Genomic DNA, 26,045 nt, shown 5'->3' with positions numbered 1-26,045 from the left:
GAAATCATCATCATATAAATGGTATTTACAGTCATAGGACAGATGACTTACCTAGGGAAAAAGTACTCAGAGGGAAGAGAAGGCCCAGAATAAATCCTTGGATACTTTAATATTTAGAGGTCAAGCAGAGGAGAAGCCAGCAGAGACAGCTGAATTGGTGAAGGAGCCAATGAAGTAGGAGGAAATCCTGGAAAGTGTAAAGTCATGGAAGCCAAGAGAAAAAGGAATGAATAAATGTCAAAAAGATAATATGCACAAGTATTTTCTCAGCTCCTGCTGTGTGCAAAGAACTCTATTTGAAGTCAAGAGAAGTGTTCCCCATTTCAATGGCCTTACAATTTTGGAAGGGAGATAAAAGTAAGCCCCATAAAAATACTGCAGTACATAGCCTTCTAACTGACCTCCCTATCTCCAGATTTGCCTTTCAATCCATTCTACATAAGCCACAAGGTTAACTTCCCTAAAACGGCACTCTGATCATGTAAAACTGATCAACTTTTCTGGTTTAAACTAGAGGTCTGATCAGCTCAAGAACTTTCTTTGCCCATATAGTCAGTCCTAAATCATCATTCTGGCATTCAAGGAAGGATGGCCCCAGCCTCATCCCCTATTATTCCCTTTATGAAACCTTACAGCATTTTTTCTTGGTTGTTCAGTTTAGCATTGATTCTACCCTTTCCTGCCCTTGTATGTAATTGGTGTATATATTTTTTCTTCATCTAGATTGTGAGCTCTTTGAAAACAGAGATTAAGCCCAAGCTCCTTGCCTAGCTATTAGTAGATTAACTCATTAGCCTTATTTTTTTCTGCCAAGTAGAAAAAGACCACCAAATTTTGGTCATATGTTATAGAACATGGGTGTTATAATGGAGCAAAATTTGAGTACTGTAGAACTAGATTATGAATAACAAAAAATGGAGGAGGGATGTCCAGAAACAGGGAAGTAGTCTGAAACCAGATTACAAAGGGCCTTTTATGCCAAACTAAGGGGTCCTGATGTTATTCTCTTAGGGGAGACCTACTGAGGTTTTTGAGCAGGGTACTTAAATACTCATATTGGTGCTTCAGAAATGAAACAGTAAAGGGGATAAATAAGGATGGCCTCAAAATTGCAAGCAATGGAGCACTAGTGGGAATGAATTTTTGGAGGCAGCAATACCAGCCTAACTGGCTCTATGAGAGACCACTGGGTGTCTAAGAGTGGTGAAAAACAAGGCCAATAGAAGAGGTAGGGTAGGGCCAGCAGATGAAGGGTCTGAAAGCCAGGCAAAGGCATATGAAGTGGGATCCCTGGGTTCTAATGCCTGTTTCCCTACTTGGGCAAAGTCTTTTACTGTTTCCAGAGTCCAGTTTTCTTTTCCTAGGTTTTTTTTCAGCTGTAAATGTCATCATTTCTATAATACTCTGAACTGCTACAGTGTTTCTCAAAACTTCACTGCACATTAGTTACTTGGAGAGCTTTAAAAGCTGTTGATGCTGGATCCGACTCTGAGAGATTCGGATTTATCTGGTCTTGGATGCAGCCAAGACATGGAGTTTTAAAAGGTTCCCCCAGGTGATTCTACTGTGCAGCCGAGGTTGAGATCAAACTGATGTAGAAAATAGTGAAGCACTAAGATTCTTTTAAGCATGGTAGTAATATGCTGGGGGGAAAAAGTGTTTTAAGGAAGACTAATATGAGTATACAGCATAGAGGGGAAACACTATAGGAGAACAACCAGAATTTTTCAATAATTCAGGAGGAACAATTACTAAGACCTACATTAGCATGCAAGCAATGACACTGTAGGAAAGCAGATGTATGTAGGAAGAAGATGATTTAGAGGGAAGTAACACTGGGACTCAATAATGAATTGAATGTTATACCTGATCAAAGTTTCTAGTATAGAAGAATAGTGCAATAGTCAAGTTTCTAGTATAGAAGAATAGTGGAATCCTTGGCAAAACTAAAATAGTTGTGAAGCAGTTGGATAATCAATATTATTGACAACAAAGTAACTGACATTAAGTAATTACTACAACAGGGACTATGCTATGGGCTTTACATATATTATCTCATTTAATCTTTACAACAACTCTGTAAATACAGTTATTCCCATTTTATAGATTCAGAAACTAAGAAGAGAGAGCAGTTAAACTTGCCCAAAGTCACACAGTAAGTGGTAGAGAAGATATTTGAACTAGCTGGTCTGCTCCTTTTCCTTGTAATAGGAAGATGGTCAGTTAATACTGAGTCTGTTTAATTTGAATAAATAACAAAAAAAAAAGAAAAATGGCTATAGAGGCCACACAGGAACATAAATGAGTGAATCAAGTCAGATTTCACTGTGGTGGAATGAAGAGAAAACATCTAGATGAGGCAGTCACTACTCAGCTATACTTGAATGTTGCCCTTTTGGAATTTCAGGCCCAGTATTGCCATATTTTAAGATTTTTCATGAAAAGATGGAAATCTAGATTTGTATGTAAAATCTCCTAAATTTTCAATGTCAACTAATTCAAATGTTTAAAACTACTGTATGGCCTAGACTAAATATGGCTGCAAGTTTGCATCTCTGATAAATAGGCTGTTAGAAACTCAGAATTGAAGACAGTAAGAGATCTGGGCTGGAGATGTATGATTGGGGAACCCTTAAGCACAGAGAAGATAATAACTAGCATTTGACATTATTAATTAAAATAATGCAAATATCTATAAGTTAACAAGTCAGTCAGTACTGTAACAGCTTCACAATCTTTAGAAAACTGACATAAAATGTAAGTGTTAAAATGAGCAGATTGAAGTGGGTGTATTTAAAATTCAATTTTCTATAAACTAAAAGCTAAATTCCAGATGACTTGAATTTTCATACAACCATGATGTGATGGAAATATTTCAAAATGTGAATATCTGCGCCGCCCACTGACTGGAAGGTAATTGAAAGATTGTGTTTTATCCGTATTTCTACTTTATTGCTCTTAGCCCAATTTCTCACATACACTCATACCTGCAAAGCCCATAGCAGAGGGGGTTCACAATTAGCAAAAATTAAATAAAACCTCTTTTATTTTTAATTATTGAGTTTCAAGTTCCTCAATTAAAAGACCATCCAGGTTTTAGGATTCAGTAAATACTCTTTGAAGTCTGACCTAGAGTAGTTTTTGAACACTATTCTTTCTATCATATTAATGTATTATCAATCATGAAGAATGTAAGCCAGTTATGTAAAAATATCACATATATATGAAAGCTTTTTTGCAAACTGTAAAGCCCTACAGAAATTATTTTAAAATATTATTCTGGTGTTATTTTTGAAGCTAAAAGGGTCCTAAAATTACAAAGTTGAACTTCTTGTATTTGAAACACAATTTTTACCTTTCCTAAAAATATAGTTTCCTTTTAAAAAAATTTTTTTTACATGTAACTAACTCCAAGGGTGAAAATATCTTTTCCAGTTGTTAAAGTTCAAGTGAAATTGACTTGATAGCAATAATTTTAGAAAAATATAATAATGAGGGGGAATGATCAGCCTAATATACGGCAAAGAGCTAAAGATGCTGGAATTGTGTTAGTAACCTTCAGGGCCCACCACACCCTTCCACAATCAGGTGTAAATGTCCTAGGAAAAACTGGCACCTCGGTTGAAAATCGTATTGAGGACTAGGTACTTTCAACCCCAAAGCTGTTGACATGTCAAACAGGTTTGAATCCTTGGATATCCTGCCCTTTGTTGGACACTTTCTTTAAACGTCATCCACGTTAAAACACCCCCCCTCCACACACACACAGTTTCTTCCTTTAGATTACACATTATATCAAGAACTATATTCAAGATGAAGATGGAGACATTTCTGTTAAGTATATGGAAATATGACTTCATTTTTGTATAGCTAAAATGTCGCATACGATGGAACCCTTCATTTTACTGCAACTCTCCCTTAAAATATTAGCCAAGAAGTATAAATAGTTCAACCTGCCGGCTTTGAAAAGCCTAATCCTATTTGTTAGGATGGACCTTCTGTAAAATGGAAATATACGGCTGTCAGTCTTCAATGTGCTTAAAAAACAAACAAATCAGGAGCTGGCAATTAAAATCGTCCAGACTCCCGCCCTCCGCAAACACTTCTTCCAAAGAATTCTGGTATATTCTAGGTCTTCCTCCGTGACCGCTGGCAGGACATTCCTTTGGGAAAAGCTGCTTCTCTAGTGAGGTACAAAGACAATAAACCCCTTCCTTTCATCCCTTTCTCATTCACTCAGCAGGGGGTGGAATCAATAGGGAACTGAATGAAGCTCTTTTAACGCTTGGAGATGCATCGTCTTTTCTCCTGAACTCTACTCTCCCGGCTCCCCGACCTAAAGGCTGCCGAAGCCGAGCACCTGGAGACCAACGATTCCCGGCGCAGCACCGCGGGGGCGCCAGGCCTTAGCCCTACAGGCCCGTCCCAAGGAGGCCCAGCCTGCGAGGGGCAATCTCGGCTCCTCGGGGGCGCGAGGAAAAGCAGAGCTCGCACACGCCAAGGACAGGGTCGGGTGGAAGGGCGAGCTTCCTTCCCACATTCCCGGTGAGAAAACGAGGTAGAGGGGCTGGAGGCTGTAGATCTCGAGCATGGGATACGGATTCCAGGAACAAAGAGACAGGAGGAAGACAAGGCAGCCACACCAACGCGGACTCAAAGGGCTCTAGGACTTTACGCAAATGGACCGCAACCCGACGGTGCTCAGTTCCCCTTACGCCACTGGCTTGGCCTCAGAGCCTTCGCGAATATGGCTTTGCGCACTGCGGAGGGGCTGCGCCGCAACCGAGCTTCGCCCTGTGGCTCCTCCCCGCCACCCTGCGCTGATTGGCGGCAGGCAGAAGTCGGGCCGCTGATTGGGTGGCAAAGGAGCCATTCGGGGCGGCTCTGGTGGGTTCGGCTGCCCTAGAGTGATAAGTTCGGGTTCAGACACGCCTCAGCGCCAGCAGCGAGTCGGAGCTCTATGGAGGCGGCGGCGAGAACTGGGTGGTGGCTGCAGCAGCGACTCTTTTGAACTGAGAGTTTCAAGCCAGTCCCGACTCCTTCCTCCCCCTTCCCTCCCCCTTTTTTGTTTTCCGTTCCCCTCCCCCTCCCTTCCCCGTCCCCGACGACCGGATCCTGAGGAGGCAGCTGCACGGGCAGCTGCTGAGTTCTCGGTGAAGGTGAGTGGAGCTGCTGCCGCTGCCGCCGCCGCCGCCGCCGAGTGAAGCGCTCTAAAATGGCCGCCGCCCCTGCCCGCTTCTTCTCGAGCGGTACAAAATGGCGGCCGCAGGCGGAGCCGGGCGGGGCGACCCCTCTCTAGCGTTTCCTCCGCGCTTCGGGCACCTGAAATTTCTTCCCCTTTGTTCTCCCTTCCCGTTGCTGACGGAGTAGAAGGAACCTGGCGGCTCCCGGACGTCTTTGTGGCTGTCGGCGGCCGTCCCCCGCGGAGCCGGAGCCCGGGCGCGGGTGTGCTCCGACGGGGAGAGCGTGGCGGGGCGGTGCGAGCTGGGGGGAGGGATGCGGGCCGGCGGGGAGGGCCCGGCCGTTGGCGCGGGACCAGCCGAGGTGGAGGAGTCCCGGAGCCCGGCCTCCCGGCGGGGAGAAAGTGTATGAGGCCCGGGGCTGGCGGGGAGCGGCCGGGCTGCCCTTGGTGGAGGAGCGAAGGGCCTGCCTGGCGAGCCTCGCCTGCGACGGGAGAGGGGAGGGAAGCGAGGGTTTTTGAGTTTTTGTCGGGTGGGGAGGGAGCAGTGAGGCGGCTGTCAGTTCCTCGGGGATTTATGGGTGGGAGGGGGCCGCTGGAGGCGGCGGGTGGGAAGGAGGCCGCCTTCCTGCCTGAGAACAAAGAGCCGGGCCGCGGGGGCGGCCTCCACTCCTCCCCGAGGCTTGCCCGCGGCGGCTTCGCGAGAGGCTGTCGGAAGCACTTCCCTAACTCGGGCCTGGGTGGGAGGAATCCACTGCTCTTTTGTTCCCAGGAAAGGAAAAAATGGGGCGGAGGTTCCTGCTGCCATGTTGTGGCCCCGGTCTTCTGACGGGCCCTGTGCGCCCAGTTAAGAGTGAACAGTGGGGCAAGCCGTCTTCAGTTACCCCTTATTCAGTGTAGTTCGTTGTTGAGGCAGTAAAAACTTACAACTGTTTTCCCAGGACGTGCCCGTCTTGTTAAGAGTTAGGTTGTCTATTACTGATCTCAGTGCTCAGCTGTAAAGGAGGTAGAATGTGGCTTTCTTAAGGATTGGTTCTTAGCATTTGAGAGGTTCTTACATTTCTATGTAGGCACTTCCTTGCGTCCTTGAACACGAGAATTTCCGGGTGGTAAACAAAATAAAATTTTATTGTCCATTTGTGTTTCGAGTACATTCTATTTTAGTCTTACGAGATCTGCAATGCAGTGTAAGGTCAATCAACTGCAGTGTCAGGCTCTGAAATAAATTGTAATTGAAGCGGGTTTACAGATTTGTATGATAGCGGTGTCTAATTTTGGTACTCTTTCTCATTCTAGGTTTTTCATTTCTCCCATCCCCTTCCCTCCCCACCCTATCCATTAATATTATTCTTTTGAAGATTCTTCGTTGTCAAGCCGCCAAAGTGGAGAGTGCGATTGCAGAAGGGGGTGCTTCTCGTTTCAGGTATGTGTAGATTTATTTTGGCAATTATTGTGACAAGTCTAATCACAAAACCAAAGGAATAACCACACCAAGTAATTCTGATTTAATTGTGATGCAGGTTTAATTTATAATGTGCCGTGTACATTTTTTTAAAACCCTAAAATTGTCATTGTTTTCTATTTGCTATCTGAAGAATAAATGTAATTAATTACTTGGGTTTCCATTGGGCCTAAGTTCAGTCTTCATCTGTGGTGTACTTACTGAAATGCAGAATAATTAAAGAGATCCTTTATCTGTTTTGAGTGAAATATACTTGGGGTATACTTTTTTTAAAAAAAAATTTTTTTTCTGTTAAATAGTGCTTCTTCGGGCGGAGGAGGAAGTAGGGGTGCACCTCAGCACTATCCCAAGACTGCTGGCAACAGGTATAGTAAACATGTGAAAAGAATGACTTCTGTAAATAACAGATTTAGGTTAATGGTGTTTCTAATGCATTACAGCATAGTTAATAAGGCATCAGGAATCCTATCTTAATGGGTATGATTTCTGTTACATATCCTAAATTTAGAATATCAGTTCTTAATTATTTTTTAGCCAAACCATCTAATGTGAGTTGACGTTCTCAACTGCTATTTTATCCTGTTACACCTTGGATTATTTTCACTGATGTTGTTTCTGAAGCCAGCCATTATTGTCCATACTAAATTGTGGTAGTAAATCTGTATGGGTATAACATGGTCATGAGACATTAGAAGATGTTGGTTCTTGTGGTGTGTCTCCTGGACCAGCAACACTGGCATCACCTGGGAGCTTAGAAATGCAAATGATCGGGCCTTACCCCAGACCCACTAAAGCAGAAACTGGGGTGGGCTTAGGAATCATTTAACAAGCCCTTCAGGTGATTCTGATATACAGTATTGTTTGAGAACCACTGGTTGTGAGTTGCTTAGTTGTAAGGGAGGTTGAGAAAAACCTGTTTTTTTTTTTAGAAGGATTTTTTTTCTGTTTAGAAGGATTTCTGATCTGTATGACATTTGATATGTGAGTGGATGCTGTGTTTCAAGTTGTCTTAAACTTTATTTTCTTAATTTTTTACTAGCGAGTTCCTGGGGAAAACCCCAGGGCAAAACGCTCAGAAATGGATTCCTGCACGAAGCACTAGACGAGATGACAACTCCGCAGCAAACAACTCCGCAAATGAAAAAGAACGACATGATGCGATCTTCAGGAAAGTAAGAGGGTAAGTTTATCAGGGCTGTTTTGTCCTTTAAATAAAAGGAGGGAGGAAATGGATTAACTGTGTTTCTTTTGTGTGTATGCTGTATTACTTAGAAGGCAATGTTCATGCCCTAAGTCTATTTTAATGAATGCCAGTGTTGACAGTTTTAAGCTGAAAATTGGCACATCCATGTTTTGGGGCTCAGAGTTAGTTGCTTTCAGTCTTTGGGTTAAAATGCACAAGCGCATTGTGCTGACATTTCCTATGCCTGCTGTGTACCCAGTGATGCACAGAACATAACGGTTTTAGCTCCTGGATCTAGCCTTGATATTAAGGAGGCTCTTGATCTAGGTTTTGAGGATGTGAGTTTCTTCTTGTCCAACAGCTGGGGACCCCACAATTAGGTAGATACATTTTAAATAACAGGTTTATTTCAATTTTGGTTAGATGGGTTAAGAAGACTGTCTTGATATTAAAGGGGAAAGTGATGGAAAAAATGAACATAATTTAAAGGCGATTTTTCAACTAAATAATTCCTTGTGTGTTGGCTGATACCTAGTCTGAATCCTCTTTTCCTAGCATACTAAATAAGCTTACTCCTGAGAAGTTTGACAAGCTATGCCTTGAGCTCCTCAATGTGGGTGTAGAGTCTAAACTCATCCTTAAAGGGGTCATACTGCTGGTAAGTTAAATGTTGGCTTAACCGAAAGGGAGAGGAAAAGATTTAACCCAGGTTGGGGTGTGTGTGTGTGTGGTGTTGTTTTTTACATTTGCATTATTGCTTAAAACTGAGGTGTGAGTTACACATTAGATGTATGTATCTCTGAACACTGGTGGTGTTTTTTTGTTTTTTGGGGGGTTATTTTGTTTGAGAAAATCACTAACTTTTTTTTTGAAAAGCACTAACTTTTAATGGTATCAGACTTAAGAAGTCATTTTAAATTGTATGTGTTGTGTTGCAGGGTTAATTGGGTTATTAGGCTATTAAGGGGGGTTTGCTTTTTCCTTATGTGCAAAACGCCATATTTTGGTTTTGGAAATGAGTTTTATGATAGTTGTGATTCTAGCATCTGTTTATAGTTTTTCCAAGATAATTTCAACTCCTGAGGGGGGAGGGTTTTGCTAGTATGAGATCTGTGTAATTAGACTTCTTTGGTACACTGCAACAGCTTACAAAATTTAAGTGCTCATATTTTTCCAGGCTGTGTGCTAAAGCACTTTACATGCCTCATCTGATTTAGTGTACACAATAAGCCTTACAAAAGAGATGTTCTTATTCCCAGGTTATGGATGAGGCATAGAGAATTTGTCAGAAATTTGTGAGATTCAAGATCTTAAGACTACAAGTTATAAAGAAAGGTTTTTTCAAAAGTTGTCATATTTAGTTTTAAAAAGTCACTTATTTTAGATTGTGGACAAAGCCCTAGAAGAGCCAAAGTATAGCTCACTGTATGCTCAGCTATGTCTGCGATTGGCAGAAGATGCACCAAACTTTGATGGCCCAGCAGCAGAGGGTCAGCCAGGACAGAAGCAAAGCACAGTAAGTGGTAGTGTTTGCTTGCTTATTTAAAGTTGATTGGAAAGTTTTCATTAGCAAGCCCTGACAAAAGCGTCTTTTGTTTCCAATAGACATTCAGACGCCTCCTAATTTCCAAATTACAAGATGAATTTGAAAACCGAACCAGAAATGTTGATGGTGAGGATTTGTTTGGTACTATGTAGTACTGTATATGTTCAACTTAATTCTGAATGTTGACTTTATTCTTAACTTATTTCAGTCTATGATAAGCGTGAAAATCCCCTCCTCCCCGAGGAGGAGGAACAGAGAGCCATTGCTAAGATCAAGATGTTGGGGAACATCAAATTCATTGGAGAACTTGGAAAGCTTGATCTTATTCATGAATCTATCCTTCATAAGTGCATCAAAACAGTAAGTATGAGCGGGAATGTAAGCTTACATTAATCACTGGGTACATCGTTATTTGGGGGAAATGGGTCAATTATAATTTATAACTTTGCCATGTGAGAGTGTTGGTAGGCTAGTTAAATATTTTAGATTGCCAGCAAAATTGTTATTTAAATGTTGTAAATATGGAAATATGCAGTATGTTTTGCAAGGTAGGGGTAGAACTGATTGCCTACCTATGTGTAAGTTGCTCAGTTTGGAGGGATGTCTTCAACAGAAACCAGATAAAGAGTTGTATACTAGACACTGTAGGAACTGTAGGAACTATGAGTCAATGCAGACTTAAGGGAAAGTGCTACATCTAAACCAAGAAGGATTTATTTTTATTTTTTAAATTATTTTATTTATTTATTTTTGGCTGTGTCGGGTCTTTGTTGCTGTGTGCGGGCTTTCTCTAGTTGGGGTGAGCAGGGGGCTACTCTTCATTGAGGTGCGCAGGCTTTTCATCGTGGTGGCTTCTCTTGTTGCGGAGCACAGGCTCTAGACACTTGGGCTTCAGTAGTTGTGGCTTTAGGGTTCTAGAGCGCAGGCTTGGTAGTTGTGGCGCACAGGCTTAGTTGCTCCGCGGCATATGGGATCTTCCCGGACCAGGGCTCGAACCCGTGTCCCCTGCATTGGCAGGCGGATTCTTAACCACTGCACCACCAAGGAAGCCCCCCAAGAAGGATTTACAAACATGTGACATTTGTTTCTTTTGGTAGCTTTTGGAAAAAAAGAAGAGAGTCCAACTCAAAGATATGGGAGAGGATTTGGAGTGCCTCTGTCAGATAATGAGGACAGTGGGACCTAGGTTAGACCATGAACGAGCCAAGGTATGTGTGTTGCTGACAGAAACAGTGTAAGCTTGTCTTGATATTTATTCAAATCAAACAACCTATTTTTGTGATACAGAGGATTGCCATTAGTCATTAACCTTGATAATACTTAGAAGCCTTAAGTAGTATACATTTGCCTTCAGCGTTTTCTTCTGAGAGTATATATATTTTTTCTTTCAGTCCTTAATGGATCAGTACTTTGCCCGAATGTGCTCCTTGATGTTAAGTAAGGAATTGCCGGCGAGGATTCGTTTCCTGCTGCAGGTAAAACTGGTTTCTTTAGGTATGCTGACTTCCTGTTTAGGAATATTAAAATAATACTTATTAAAACTCTTTATATTAAAGGATACCGTAGAGTTGAGAGAACACCATTGGGTTCCTCGCAAGGCTTTTCTTGACAATGGACCAAAGACGATCAATCAAATCCGTCAAGATGCAGTAAAAGTAAGTTTTGCTTTGTTTCTAATCAAGTGGGTTTTAAGTTTATAATAGCACTAAGACCTTCTTAAACTTTTTGAGACTGTCTCATCTTACCAGTAGAGCTTAATGTTTATGGTGTCTTGTATGCCCTTTTAAGAGAAGAAGTTGTTTATAGAAATTATATAAATAGCACTCTTAATAGTCCAGGGAAGTATTTCTAGTTTTCCAATATAAGAAGTTTAGTTTTATGTAGAACAGTGTTCAGAAATAAGTGTTTATTCACTTTATTTCTGAAGGATCTAGGAGTGTTTATTCCTGCTCCTATGGCTCAAGGGATGAGAAGTGACTTCTTTCTGGAGGGACCGTTCATGCCACCCAGGATGAAAATGGATAGGGACCCACTTGGAGGACTTGCTGATATGTTTGGACAAATGCCAGGTGATTTTGAACAAAATAGTGGTTTGGTTACATTAAAAACTGAGTTTTAACATTTTAATAGTAAAGAGTTCTTCATGTCCATATTTTAAGGTAGCGGAATTGGTACTGGTCCAGGAGTTATCCAGGATAGATTTTCACCCACCATGGGGCGTCATCGTTCAAATCAACTCTTCAATGGCCATGGGGGACACATCCTGCCTCCCACACAATCGCAGTTTGGGGAGATGGGAGGCAAGTTTATGAAAAGCCAGGTAAGAAAACATTTAAGGATGTTTAGGCAACAGGTATTAAATCTTGAAATGTATATGAATAGATTTGCTTTTTTAAAAGGACAGATACTTCAGGTTTAGGAAACCTAAAAACACTGTTTTTCTAAACCAAATTTTGACAGTTATTTCAAACTGGGTAAAATGCTTATCCTTAAGATTAGTAAAGTATTAGTAAAGTCACATCGCTTTACATAAGTTAGGTTAGATATTTATTCTTCCTGTTTCACCTTTTACTTTCTCTGGGCAAATTCAGTTAAGCTTTCCTATGGCTTGGCCTCATCCCTTTGGTACTTGATTACCATAATTTGTGGACCCCTTTTTATCTAGACTTTCTTTCTCTCTTTCTGAAATAGGGGCTAAGCCAGCTCTACCATAACCAGAGTCAGGGACTCTTATCCCAGCTGCAAGGACAGTCGAAGGATATGCCACCTCGGTTTTCTAAGAAAGGACAGCTTAATGCAGATGAGGTACATTTGCCTATGTTACTTATATACCATAGTTTGTCAATTCAGAAATCTATTGCCCGATGATTATAAAAAGACGCGTTATTAAGAGGACTTAATGCTGGAATTCTTTACCTTCCTTCTTTCTTTTCTGTACTACTTTTTCTTTTCTTTGGATGTCCAGCGTCCTGTGAGCGAAGATTATGAGATATGAGGGCAAATGTCTTAAAAGTCTTCAGTTAGAGCAAGGAAAATGGTTGCTGAGATTTTTATTGTGACTTCCCTACAAATAGAATGACTTAGAATAAAGTAAAATGTTTTCTAAACTCTTAATTAAATTTTTTGGTTTTTAATATTTTAGTGATGCTAATCCTTGGAGAATTCTGGTATAAGATTTATAACAGTATTTTATTTTTGTGTGCATCAGATCTTTAGTTTTCTTGCCAGAAATTAAACCTAATAACATGGAGTACCTGTTTAGTTATTTAAGATACTTAAATTTCTGCCATAGATTCTATCATGCTTGTGTATGCTGAATTAACTTTAGGATGTTGGAGTGTTGCATTTAATATGTTAGCTAACTGCTTGTTAACTTGGATATCTGTTCTGATTTGTTTGCAATTCTAGATTAGCCTGAGGCCTGCTCAGTCTTTCCTAATGAATAAAAATCAAGTGCCAAAGCTTCAGCCCCAGATAACTATGATTCCTCCTAGTGCACAGCCACCGCGCACTCAGACACCACCTCTGGGACAGGTATGCACTGTAGCATGACAGTGTTTTCTGTCGTTCCAGTACTTTCTGAAGACGTCTGAAGGCTGCTTTTTAATGTCTTCTCTCTTAACTTCATAAGCTCCTTTTTAATAATAAAAAATATTAAACATTCATATCTACCATTTTGCTGTTTTTTAGACACCTCAGCTTGGTCTCAAAACTAATCCACCACTTATTCAGGAAAAGCCTGCGAAGACCAGTAAAAAGCCACCACCATCAAAGGAAGAACTGCTTAAATTAACCGTAAGTCTCAAATAATCCCATAGTCTGGTTCATGGAGTGTATTTGAGATAGGAAAACTCTAAAGATATTTGGACTTTGTTCTTTTCAGGAAACTGTTGTAACCGAATATCTGAATAGTGGAAATGCAAACGAAGCTGTCAATGGTGTAAGAGAGATGAGGGCTCCTAAACACTTTCTCCCCGAGATGTTAAGCAAAGTAATCATCCTGTCACTAGACAGAAGCGATGAAGATAAAGAAAAAGCAAGTTCTTTGATCAGTTTACTCAAACAGGAAGGGATAGCCACAAGTGACAACTTCATGCAGGTAGAATACTTTCCGGATTCCATAAGAACTCTTGGCTTTCAAATTTGGAAACTAATAAAACTGACTGTGTTATATATTCCTTCTAAGGCTTTCCTGAATGTATTGGACCAGTGCCCCAAACTGGAGGTTGACATCCCCTTGGTGAAATCATATTTAGCACAGTTTGCAGCTCGTGCTATCATTTCGGAGCTGGTGAGCATTTCAGAACTAGCTCAACCACTGGAAAGTGGCACCCATTTTCCTCTCTTCTTACTTTGTCTTCAGCAGTTAGCTAAATTACAAGATCGAGAATGGTTAACAGAGCTTTTCCAACAAAGCAAGGTCAATATGCAGAAAATGCTCCCAGGTAAGAGAATGCTGGGGATTTTTTTGTTTATTTTTAATACTAAATCTGGGGATTCCTTAATACCCTGAGTGAATTTATATAGGTCAGTGTGATTATCCTGTCCAGATAACAATAAGCATTCCCACAGATAGACTTCATCTTTATAAAAAGAAGAGGTTATTATGATTTAACTATGTTCATTTGGTCCAAATACTGAGTTTCCTTTGCTAGGTTAGTTCCTTATTATTTTACATGAATCTTGTGCATTTGGAAAATCATCTGTAGAGCAGTTTTCTAGACCAACATAGGTAAAATGAACTACCTGATGATGGGAATGGCTTTGTCTCTTCAGAAATTGATCAGAATAAGGACCGCATGTTGGAGATCTTGGAAGGAAAGGGACTGAGTTTCTTATTCCCACTCCTCAAATTGGAGAAGGAACTGTTAAAGCAAATAAAGTTGGATCCATCTCCTCAAACCATATATAAGTGGATTAAAGATAACATCTCTCCCAAACTTCATGTAGATAAAGGATTTGTGAACATCTTAATGACTAGGTAAGATAACAGAGTTGTGGTTTTCTGCATTTAGTAGAGAGTTAACCTGTGTTTTGTTTCCTAGAAAAAAGTCTACAAGGCAAGGGACTAAGAATTGTCTGTTTCTTGAGCTAGAAAATTCACTTTGAGGTTCTAACAAGACCTCTTTCTGTGCAGCTTCTTACAGTACATTTCTAGTGAAGTAAACCCGCCCAGTGATGAAACAGATTCTTCCTCTGCTCCTTCCAAAGAACAGTTAGAGCAGGAAAAACAACTGCTGCTTTCCTTCAAGCCAGTAATGCAGAAGTTCCTTCATGATCACGTTGATCTACAAGTCAGTGCCCTCTATGCTCTTCAGGTGCACTGCTACAATAGCAACTTCCCGAAAGGTGAGAGGACCAACATCAGAAGAGTGATGAGTGAGGGGCAATTCTTAAACAGCACACTAAACAATGGGGTTACATTTTGTCTTTTAGGCATGTTACTCCGTTTTTTTGTTCACTTCTATGACATGGAGATTATTGAAGAAGAAGCTTTCTTGGCTTGGAAAGAAGATATAACCCAAGAGTTTCCAGGGAAAGGCAAGGCTTTGTTCCAGGTAAATCTTGAGAGAAATTTGGTGTGTGCTCTTTCCAGTTGGTATTGTTTTATAATGAGCCTTTTAAAGTTGAAATACAAGCAAAATAGCCCTGGTAATTTGTACATACATGTCATTCTTCACAATTAAAAGCTGTAGTAAAGTAGGCAGTTAGCAAAATGAAGTAAAGCTATGAAATAAAAGGCTTCAATCCTAGTAGTGTCTAAGCTGTTAGATTAGAGGTGGCTAACATTTTTTTAGAAGTAAAGCTACTTACAGAGATAGGGTGATTGTACACGATTGGATTGTGACTTTTTTTAACTGTTAGTAAACATGATATTGTTTCTGACTTCTCATACCGTGATTTTTTATCTTATTTAGTGGAGTAGAATTCTAGCCATGGGGAAGAACTTGTATGTCAGGGGATTCCACAGCATACGTTAATCATCTGGAAAGTAATTTAAACGGAAGTTCCAGGTCTAATGCCAGACATTCTGATTTAGTAGGCTTGTGTGTGTTACACAACCCAGGTGATTCTCATACTACTTTTCCAGGGGCCAGGCTTTGAGAAATGCTGGTCTATAGTATCTTTATTCCTAAGGTTCAGGAACTATCTTCATGAGGATTACCCTCACAGCATTAGTCTTGTCCTTGGGGAATCTGATCCTACAGTTGGTGGGGTGGGGCTGGAGATCTACTTCTCAGAATCTTTGTCCTGTGTGCCTTTCCACCACCACCCCACCCCCGCTTCATTGCTAATGTATTTAAGTTTGGGAGGAGCCACTGTCCCATATTAAAACAGTCCTGAAGTGTAATGGGAGTGGTGTCAAAGAACGACACCCAAGTTGACAGTTCCTAAACAGCTTGTAATCCCAAATCCAAATAATAAGCCATTTTTTTAAACATCTTTATTGGAGTATAATTGCTTTACAGTGTTGTGTTAGTTTCTGCTGTATAACAGTGAATCAGCTATATGTATACGTATATCCCCATATCCCCTCCCTCTTGTGTCTCCCTTCCACCCTCCCTATCCAACTCCTCTAGGTGGACACAGCACCAAGCCGATCTCCCTGTGCTATGCGGCTGCTTCCCACTAGCTATCTGATTTACATTTGGTAGTGTATATATATATGTCAGTGCCACTCTCTCACTTCGTCCCTGCTTACCCTTCCCCCTCCCCGTGTCCTCAAGTCCATTCTCTACGTCTGGGTCTTTATTCCTGTCCTTAAGCCATTCTTTAACTTACAGCTAATACACAAATGTAGGTTCTGAAGACTGTTTGCAATTACAAAATGTGTGGTACTATCTAAAACTTTTGTCCTTAGCTAGGTTGTTTGTTTGATCTGGAATAAAAAATTCTGCTATTCTGTCTTCTGTAAGTACTACTTATTTCGTTAAATTACAAATTTACAGGTGAATCAGTGGCTAACCTGGCTAGAAACTGCTGAAGAAGAAGAATCAGAGGAAGAAGCTGACTAAAAGAACCAGCCAAAGCCTTAAATTGTGCAAAACATACTGTTGCTATGATGTAACTGCATTTGACCTAACCACTGCGAAAATTCATTCCGCTGTAATGTTTTCACAATATTTAAAGCAGAAGCACGTCAGTTAGGATTTCCTTCTGCATAAGGTTTTTTTGTAGTGTAATGTCTTAATCATAGTCTACCATCAAATATTTTAGGAGTATCTTTAATGTTTAGATAGTATATTAGCAGCATGCAATAATTACATCATAAGTTCTCAAGCAGAGGCAGTCTATTGCAAGGACCTTTGCTGCCAGTTATCATAGGCTGTTTTAAGTTAGAAAACTGAATAGCAACACTGAATACTGTAGAAATGCACTTTGCTCAGTAATACTTGAGTTGTTGCAATATTTGATTATCCATTTGGTTGTTACAGAAAAATTCTTAACTGTAATTGATGGTTGTTGCCGTAATAGTATATTGCCTGTATTTCTACCTCTAGTAATGGGCTTTATGTGCTAGATTTTAATATCCTTGAGCCTGGGCAAGTGCACAAGTCTTTTTAAAAGAAACATGGTTTACTTGCACAAAACTGATCAGTTTTGAGAGATCGTAAATGCCCTTGAAGTGGTCTTTGTGGGTGTGAAACAAATGGTGAGAATTTGAATTGGTCCCTCTTATTATAGTATTGAAATTAAGTCTACTTAATTTATCAAGTCATGTTCATGCCCTGATTTTATATACTTGTATCTATCAATAAACATTGTGATACTTGATACAGTTGTGTGACTTTAAGTAGCACCTACAAATTTATGAAGAATTGATAGGTTTTGTTTTGAGATAGGTCTAAGGAACTTCTAATTCATAATCAGAAATTCACAATTTTGTGATTAGACAGAAAATTCAAGTTGGTTGGTTATTCCTGTTTAGGTCATGTTACTGGAAGTAACCAATATACAATTCCTATAATCGGGCAGTGCTGAGAATCACAAGTCTTAGGAATTCAGAGGGACGCTGCTAATACATAACAACAAACTTGGTGACATTTATCTTTTTGTCACCATACTGAACTATGTGGTGAACTGAGAGGTTCATCACCCTCATGGTCAAGACAAGTGTAACGATCCTATCATCATTCTCAGTAATTGTAATTGTTCCTGTTTCAAGGAAGGTTCCCCCTTGAAACCCCAGAGTAGCCCAGTAAAACTGGCTCCTTAATCCAACTGAAGCCCTCCATGGAGGTTTAAAATATATCTTCAGAAACCACTTAATAAGCATTTGCTCAAATCCCCAACCCCTTGTTAACCAGCCCTAGGAATGTGACAATCCTAGGCAGGCTTTGGCTTGGGTAGGGGCTCTTGAAAGTGTCACTGGAGTCCTGGTTGCTCGTCTTATCTTCTAAGAGCAACCTGTACTTGGTTTGGGGGGACCCTCTAGGCAGACAGTAATACACCGTACTGCTAAGTCTGATAGAACCTTTGTCTTCAGTGTTGCACCTGCTTATTCTCTGAGAGGGGTGGTGGGTAAAACCAGTACTTGTGTGTCCTCTTGGCATCAGAAGCTAGCTCTCCCTGTGCCCTAGCAGACCTCTTCACTGAAGTTCTAACAGACGATTCAGAGCTTTTGGTGGATATTGTAAATACCATGAAATCAAAGCTAAGTGGAGACTTGTGTAAATTGACTTCAGATAGAATATCAAGAAGCTGACTTTACGAGGAATTCCTGGCGCTCTGCCCAACCCTCCCCAAGGGGGAAACTGATTTTTAACCCAGCAAATGTGGCCTCTCTTGTTAGAGAGGTGGGCCTTGGCTTCAGTTTACAGCCAGAATTCTCCCAACTCAGCTAGAGAATTGGGCCAAAGGAAATCCCAGACTTCGACGTGGTGTGTGGCAGCTTGTCAGAAGTCACACCTGTGTCCCCCCAACCAGTGCTTCAAGAACAACTCAGATGCCCCTTAAAGAGCAACACCTCCCCACTCCCATCTTGTTCAAAAAACACTGAACAGGGTGTTTTACAACCTACCATACTACGGAATGACAATATTTGGGTGTACTGGGCATGTACCTTGTATGAAGGACATAATGTTTTTAGTATCAGCACACTAAGTCTACAGTGACGTATCTTTGGGCTTCCCTGGTGGCGCAGTGTTTGAGAATCTGCCTGCCAATGCAGGGGACACGGGTTCAAGCCCTGGTCTGGGAGAATCCCACATGCCGCGGAGCAACTAAGCCTGTGCGCCACAACTACTGAGCCTGTGCGTCTGGAGCCTGTGCTCCGCAACGAGAGGCCCGTGCACCGCGGTGAAGAGTGACCCCCCGCTTGCCGCAACAAGAGAAAGCCCTCGCGCAGAAACAAAGACCCAACACAGCCAAAAAAAAAAAGATTCCATATCTTCCACCAACGTTGGCTTTCCTTTAAATACAGCAAAACAAGTTGGCTTCATTTTGCCAGCTCTTCCCCCGCCCGCCCCAAACAGGCTGCACTTCACTCCTACACCAAAACTTAAGATCACCAGTAACTCCAGTGCTGCCTGTTATCCAGTAGGTTTTGATCGTGTAGGCAGCATTTGACAGTAAATCACTCCTTGAGGCTTCACTTCTTTTCAGGACACCTCTTAGTTTTCCTTCTTCCTCACTCTGTTCCTTCTTAAGTCTCTAATGGCAAATGCCTGATGTCAAACCCAATGTCCAGTTATCAAATCTTGTTAATTCTTCCTTCAAAACATTAGAAATTGGACAACTCACCTCTTCAGCTGTGGCTCTCATTTCTCACCTAGATACCACACCACCCCTAACTGGATTCTCTGCTTTACCCTTGCTCTCCTTTTTGTCTCCAACACAGCAGCCAGAGGAAGAGGAATCCTTCAAAACAAAACTCGCTTAGGACAAAATGCACCAAAACGACTTTCAACCTAGATTTTTAAGTGGAGATACTTAAAATTGATCTACACAGCCCTAGGTCTGATCTAGTCTCCCCTCCTCCCTTCCTCTACCCACACCGTTTCTCTGGTTGTTTGCTGCCACTGGCTCTTGCTCATTCTGTTCCCACCACCCTGGCCTCCTTTGAGGTTCCTGGGACAGGCCGAGCACTGGAAGTTTTCTGTTCCTGCTGCCCTCTGGAAAACTGGATGACTGGCTCTCTTCCCCTGTCAAGTCTTGGCTCAAATACCACTTTTATTAGTAAGGGCCACAGCTGTCTACCATATTTTAAATGTAATGCTGAGCACATCCTTCATCTCTTTTCCTGCTGTAGGTATCTCCACGTCTACCGTTGTTATGTGATGTGCTGCGTATTTGCAGTTGACTCCCTCCAGAATGTGAGGAGCATGACATTTTTGACTGTCTCGTTCACTGCTGGATCCCCAGAACTTGGTGCCTAGCGTGCATAAGCGCTCAAGTATTTGTTGAACCAAATCGCAAATTAACAAATGATCCTACATGGCAGGATCTGGACATAGAAGAAAGGAGGAATGGAAAGAACTTGGACTTAAGTTATAGATCTAGGGTTCATTCCTGTCACTTATTAGCAATGTGATCTTAGGCAAGAGATTTCTGAGTTGATTTCTTTTGAAAACGGGGCTAATACTTAAGGGTTGCCATGAGAACTAAATAAGGTGGTACGTGGAAAGTTACTAGCAGAGAGGCTCACACAGTAGTCCTCCGAGGTATATGTGAATGACCTTAGCAGGTTTTCCAAGACTTCTCGCCATGAGAACTGCTTCCAGCCTGAGCTTCCAATCGCCAGCTCAGTCCAGTGGGCATTTCTCAGTGGGCATTTCTCAGTCTTCTTATTTGACCTATCAAAAGCATTCAACAGTTGACTGCTCTCTCTCCTATTTTGTTTGTTTTCCTTTCAGGATCCTCCTTGGTCTCCTTTTACAGCTCTCTTTTGTTGCCTGGTTCATGAATGTTACTGTTCTGCTTTCCTCTCTCAACACTGTCACTCCTGTAGCTCCACTTACCACCTGTGTGCTGATGACATCTGTATCTTGAGTTCACACCTCTTTCCAAAACATCAAACTTGTGCATCCCACCAGCTTCTGGACATTTTATCTGAGTGTAACACAAGCACTTCAAACTCAACATGTCCATCACTGAAATCTTTCCCTCAAACCAACATTTCCTCTTCTGGCTCTGAATGATACCCCATCCAAGCCAAAAACCCAAGTCATTCTTTACCCCCTTTTTAGCCAATCACCATGTGTTATCCATCTTCCATTATAGCTCTTGAAGCCATTTACTTCCTATTTCTTCAGTGCTGTAAAACCACCCACATCAGACTCCAGAGCGTTCCCTGCCAGTATCTGAACAAATTGCCCAGTGACACCAGGTCCAGGTCAGAGGCCTGGGCAGAAGCCCACAGTTGACAGCTTGAATCATGTGTCCACCCCTTGTTGCCTTGGTTTCCTTTAGTGGATCGAGAGTCTGGGTTTGGGGGCCCCTCTTGTGTCAAGCAGGCCCTGACTCCCAGCTATATAGTGTAGGGGGGAAAAAGAACTTTGGGAGGGATTTGGGTGGACAGCTAGGGAAAAAAAACGATCATTGTCCACTGTGAGTCCACTCTGCACCCCACTTCCCCACCTAGCACTACACTGCATTGTGACCAACTGCTTAATGCTTGTCTTGCCACTTTCTACTCCTCCAAGAGGAGGGTGGGGACTGTCTCATTCATTGCTCTATTCCCAGTGCCTAGCACAGTGCTGGGCACATATTAGGGATCAGTAAATAGGTATTGAATGCAACATGAATCTAGGTTTTGAGAAACCCGAATTTTATGCAGTTGGGGGTGGGGGAGAAGTTGTGGCTCTTAAAAGAAGACAAAATTGTGTTCCAGGCCCAGAGGAGTCCTATGTAAGAAAATGGCCTTGAAACATAAGCTTCGTTGACTTCATGGTAACTCTGAGAGACTAGAGTTTATACACTACATTATAATAATTTTCATACCTATCTGTACCCACTAGACAGAAACTAAAAACGGTATTTATCAAAAAATACTTGTTGAAGGGACTTGACTTTTTCTCATTAGTGGCTGCCCAGCCTTACGATTTCCCAATGCTTCCAGTCCAATTACAAAGCACCCAGTTCCCCACATTACATTAATTTATTCATTTGTACATGCAAAAGTGAGTTCCTCATCTGTGCCAGCCTGGCGCTAGGGGCTGGGACACAGCATGAGTTAAGATGCCATCTCTCTCCCTAGGGAGCCCACTGTCCAGAGGGGGAGCAGACAGGAGCAGACCCTTGTGGCCATAGGGCAGGCAATGGACACACTGAGATGGGAGAAAGGGGCCACCTGAGGGGAGAGGAGGAAACATCCTGGAGAAGCTGAGACTTCAAGGAAGACTTGCTTTCCCAGCAAACGTTTGAGGGAGGGCTTTCCAGGCACAGGCGGGGAACCCACCTCCGCCTTTCTCCTGGCTCTGCAGAGCTCCCATCTCCCTTCCACTCTACACCAGGACAGAGTCCACTTCCAAATGAGGGGGCATGTTTCATCTTCTGCTGGAGGATAGCAGCGCTGCAGTGGGGCCAGGGGGCCAGGGAATCACGAAGCTGTTTCCCACTTACCTCAATAGATTCTGAGACTTCCAAGGAGCATCCTCCAAGGAAAGCCAGAGCTCTCGCCAAGGGAACTTCTCAACGCAGAGCAGAGAGGAGCAGAAGCAGGACACCGAAGTCACACAGGCTGTCCAGACCCACAGGCTGTCCTCCGAGCCTACACCACCTGGAGTTAGTCCAGGAGGATGGAATAGAGCAAGGCCACCCATCAGGATGCTGTCTCTATAGCGCCCTCTGCTGGGCTCCCAGGAGAAAGACCCCCTTGGCAGGATATTGTATCCTCGTTCCACAGGAAAGGCCAAGACCTATTGGGCACGCTCATCAATGGGAGAAGAGGCAGCGAGAATTTTGGCCTCAGCGATGCAACGCTGTGACTGATAAGCAGTGAATCCTTGAGGGCTGTTCACGTCTGCCTGGGACTTACAGAGTCACAGACCAGAGCCTGCATCCCAGCTCCCCCATTAATTAGTTCCATGAGCTTAGGTCAATCAGTTTACCTCTCTGGGCTTCATTTGCCTTATCTGTGAAATAATCCTTGGTTTGTCCACCTTCTAGGGTTGCTGTGAGGAGACAGATAGGTAATGAAAAACAGCGTTGGACAGGTGTGGGATTGCTCTCCAAGTCCATTTGTCTCATAAATATTTATTGAGTCCAAGCTATGTGCCAGGCACTATTCCAGTGCTGGGGATATAACAGTGAATGAGACAATGTCTCCTTATGGAGCAAACATTCCAGGTGATTGGAGAGAAAGAGAACAAACACATATATAATGTCCGTAGTAAAAAGTGCTCTACATAGAGAAATAAACAGAACAAGAGTGATGTAAATGCTACTTGAAATAGGGTATTATGAGGAAGTGACCTCGGAGCAAAGATCTAAATAAGGCGAGGGAGTGAACTATGCAGATATCTGCAGGAAGAGGGGGAGCAAAACCAATGGCCCTGAGGTGGGAACACAGGTGGAGTGCCTGAGGGTCAATGCAGGGGTCAGTGTGACTGAGTAGAGTAGGGGCCTGAGGCTGGAAAGGGGCAGGGGCGACACGTGGAACTAGTAGGACATGGTATTTTTTCTAAGTGGAATGGACTGTCTTTGGAGGATTACTATTATCATTTATTAATGATATTAATAATGCATTAATACTATCCAGTGCTATGCTGTGGCTTATATTCTAGCTAACATTTCTTGGGCATTTAGTATATGCCAGGCTGGACCAGGTACAGTAATCATTCCATTTCATCTTCCCAACCTCCTTGAGGCAGGTACTTTACCATCTCTATTTCATTGATGAGGAAACGGAGGCTCAGAGAAGTTAAGCACCTCACCCAAGATCTTTCATTTATTCAGCCAGTGGTTAGGAGCACCTTTCTTCATGCTCTTTCGAAAGTTTTAAGTCACAGCGTCGTGATTCAGACCCTGCACTGCATCTCGAGAGCCAGCCCTTACCACCACGTGCACAACTGCATGTTGAGGGGACAGAGAGGGGGAAAGACAGGAAGAGCCCCATTCCAGCGACAGTGAGCCCCTCCTTCCTGCGGGTGCGCAGAGCTAGTGAGTATGTGAGGGTCACAGGACCTGAAGTGAGGAGCAGTCAGCCTCCAGATCCCCCTGTAATAGGTTGTTATGTCCCCCTCAAAAGATATGCTGACTTCCTAACTCTCGGTAGCTGCCAATGTGACCTTATTTGGAAATCAGGTCTTTGCAGATGTCATCAAGCTGTGCCAGAAAGCACAAAGAAATTTAACACAGATTTAATCATTATTCCTGGGGACACTATCACACAATCTAAAGAGTTAGCAAAAGTTGTAAACAAGCCATTTTAAGGATCACTTGAAAACTCTGTATGCTAGGGACTTCCCAGTCCAGTGGTTAAGACACTGCACTTCCACTGCAGGGGGCACAGTTTCGATCCCTTGTCGGGGAACGAAGATCCCGCAATCCGTATGTTAAATGGAGATGGAAAATACCCCACCTACTGGACAAATGGAAAGGCCATATGTCCTAATGTGATGCAGTTGGGCACTTGTAACTCAGGTGCCAGGAGCAACGTTGCTCCTGTAGTTCTTATGTGCTGCCCTCAAAAGGACCTGTGTGTTACCAGAGCGGCCGGAGCCGCTACCCCTTCGGCCCCACTCCCTGCAGCCTGAACTGGTTACATATCTTCCCACTGGGCCTCCCTCCCTCCCTCCTCAGGCCAGCAGAAGGCTAAGTGCCCCCTGTCATCCACCCTGGACCCCCCGCCCCCTGAACATCTCCATACACCTGTTAATCCATGCCAATTCCCCACCCATGCTCTCTCAAGCCCTTCCTCCATACCCTCTGGGTCCCACAGTCCATCACCAGCAAATGTCCCTGTATCCCCAATCTCTCTCTGAACATTCCTGCCACCTTGTTCTGAAGGAAACCCAGCTGTCCCCTGATGCCATCACTTCCCCTGCTGTCCTTCCTTTCATGCCAATGGCCTCGGGTGGGCCAGTGTCCACCTTGCTTCCCACCAATGCTTTCCAGCCACATCTGCCCTTTCTTCCGAACACCCAGATCCTTTGAAGTTTGTGCCATCGGACGTCCCTACCTCCCCGGTATGTTGACTTCCCTATTCTTCAAGATAACCATCTCACATCTTCTCCTCCTTCCCTAAGTCTTCTCTAACTCTCCCCTCCCTGTCTCTCCACACCCCAGCCCTACCTGGTGAAATTGCCTTGCCAGGCTTTTCAGCCCCAATGAAAAAAAACTGTGGGTGTTCCCCCAGCGAGGGCACATTTGCAATGATATACAACCTTGCTACTCCAAGTATAGTCTTTGGACTAGTATCACCTGGGAACTTGTTAGAATTGCAGAATAACTGGTCTTACTCCAGACCTACTGGATCAGAATCCCATTAAAGTTTGATGACCCTTGATATACAACCTAATACAGCCCCCCTTGCTGACCACCAAGGATTGTACTGTGTCCCCAGCTGTGGTGGCCTGGGACTCAGCTTCTACTTCATTGAGAAGCAATTCTATTCCCCCATCTCTTCCTACCATTGAAACTACCGACTTGCCAACAATTGTCCCCACGTGACTCTCCTCCTTTTACTATGGATCAAAGGTCCTAGCTCTTTCTGGGACTTCCCTGGTGGCGCAGTGGTTAAGAATCCGCCTTCCAATGCAGGGTGCCTGGGTTTGATCCCTGGTTAGGGAACTAGATCCCACACGCATGCCATAACTAAGAGTTTGCATGCCATAACTGAGGAGCCCATGAGCCTCAACTAAGGAGCCCGCCTGCCACAACTAAGACCTGGCGTAACCAAAATAAATAATAAATTAAATAAAATAATAGTTTTTATTTTAAAAAAAAGGCCCCAGCTCTTTCCAAAAGCCAAATCCTCCCTCCATTCTCAGACCCCATTCCCTGGGGCTAAATAACTATAAGGCACTTGCTGTCCGCACCACAGGAAGCAGAGGGCCACTGGCCATAGCACAACTGTCCCTGGGATTACACTGTCAGCTCATATGACAACTGAGAGCTTCAAAGCTGCTTTGAATAGGGGTTTTGCACAAGATCAGCTGTATGCAATGTGAGATTGCAGCATGAAGAGTCCCTGAGTCTTCTTGGAATCAGAAGAGTGGAAATCTGACTTCTGCAATTTCTGTGAACCATGAAAAAGAGGGATGCTCGTGGCTCCAATGCCAGAAAGTTCAGACTAGACCGATAAGAGGGTTGCAGGTGCTGAAGCAAGATTTGAACATCCATTAAGCCAGCCCCAGCATCTGTCCCTCCTTTAAGTGTTCACGGCCAAGGAATATGGTGGTGCTGCCTTTTCCCACCTCCTTGGCCCAAGAGTGCTCCTTTGCATTGCTTCGCTGCCACAGAACGCTGGGGGGAGCAGGAAGAGAGAGAAGCGAGGAACGTGTCTGCAGGCAGGCACGGCGCATACATGCAGGTCAGGACAGCCTGGCAGCGGGCTGTGGCAGGAAATGAAGTCTCCACTTCTTTCCAGTCAAGGAAATTGGAGCACTGGCTCCCACTGGAGAAATCAAAGCAGCATTGTTTCAAAGAACAAAACAGTCCAGGAGAGAACAAAGGTTTTGGCATTGAGCTCTCTCGGGAGAAGATGCTGTCAAAGACACTCCACCCCACT

The 26,045-nt window shown here is 43.0% G+C and overlaps 1 protein-coding gene across 1 annotated transcript; it reads left to right on the top strand.

Moving 5' to 3' along the window:
* Positions 1 to 4,859: 4,859 nt before the first annotated feature.
* Positions 4,860 to 17,146, top strand: EIF4G2 (eukaryotic translation initiation factor 4 gamma 2; the record flags this gene model as incomplete). Its single annotated transcript, XM_082626300.1, has 22 exons — positions 4,860 to 5,159; positions 6,538 to 6,602; positions 6,941 to 7,006; positions 7,681 to 7,821; positions 8,380 to 8,482; positions 9,209 to 9,340; positions 9,430 to 9,496; positions 9,579 to 9,730; positions 10,468 to 10,578; positions 10,762 to 10,845; positions 10,927 to 11,025; positions 11,298 to 11,439; positions 11,530 to 11,690; positions 12,062 to 12,175; positions 12,779 to 12,904; positions 13,061 to 13,165; positions 13,254 to 13,469; positions 13,557 to 13,815; positions 14,147 to 14,351; positions 14,508 to 14,719; positions 14,807 to 14,928; positions 16,321 to 17,146. Coding segments are annotated over 22 exons (3,048 nt in total), but the record flags the coding sequence as incomplete, so codon positions are not given.
* Positions 17,147 to 26,045: the final 8,899 nt, after the last annotated feature.

Source organism: Mesoplodon mirus (assembly GCF_964341445.2).
Source record: "Mesoplodon mirus genome assembly, chromosome: 7".
Taxonomy (NCBI): Eukaryota; Metazoa; Chordata; class Mammalia; order Artiodactyla; family Ziphiidae; genus Mesoplodon; species Mesoplodon mirus.
The sequence above is the reverse complement of the archived record's forward strand: the minus strand, read 5'-3'. Positions and strand labels throughout refer to the sequence as shown.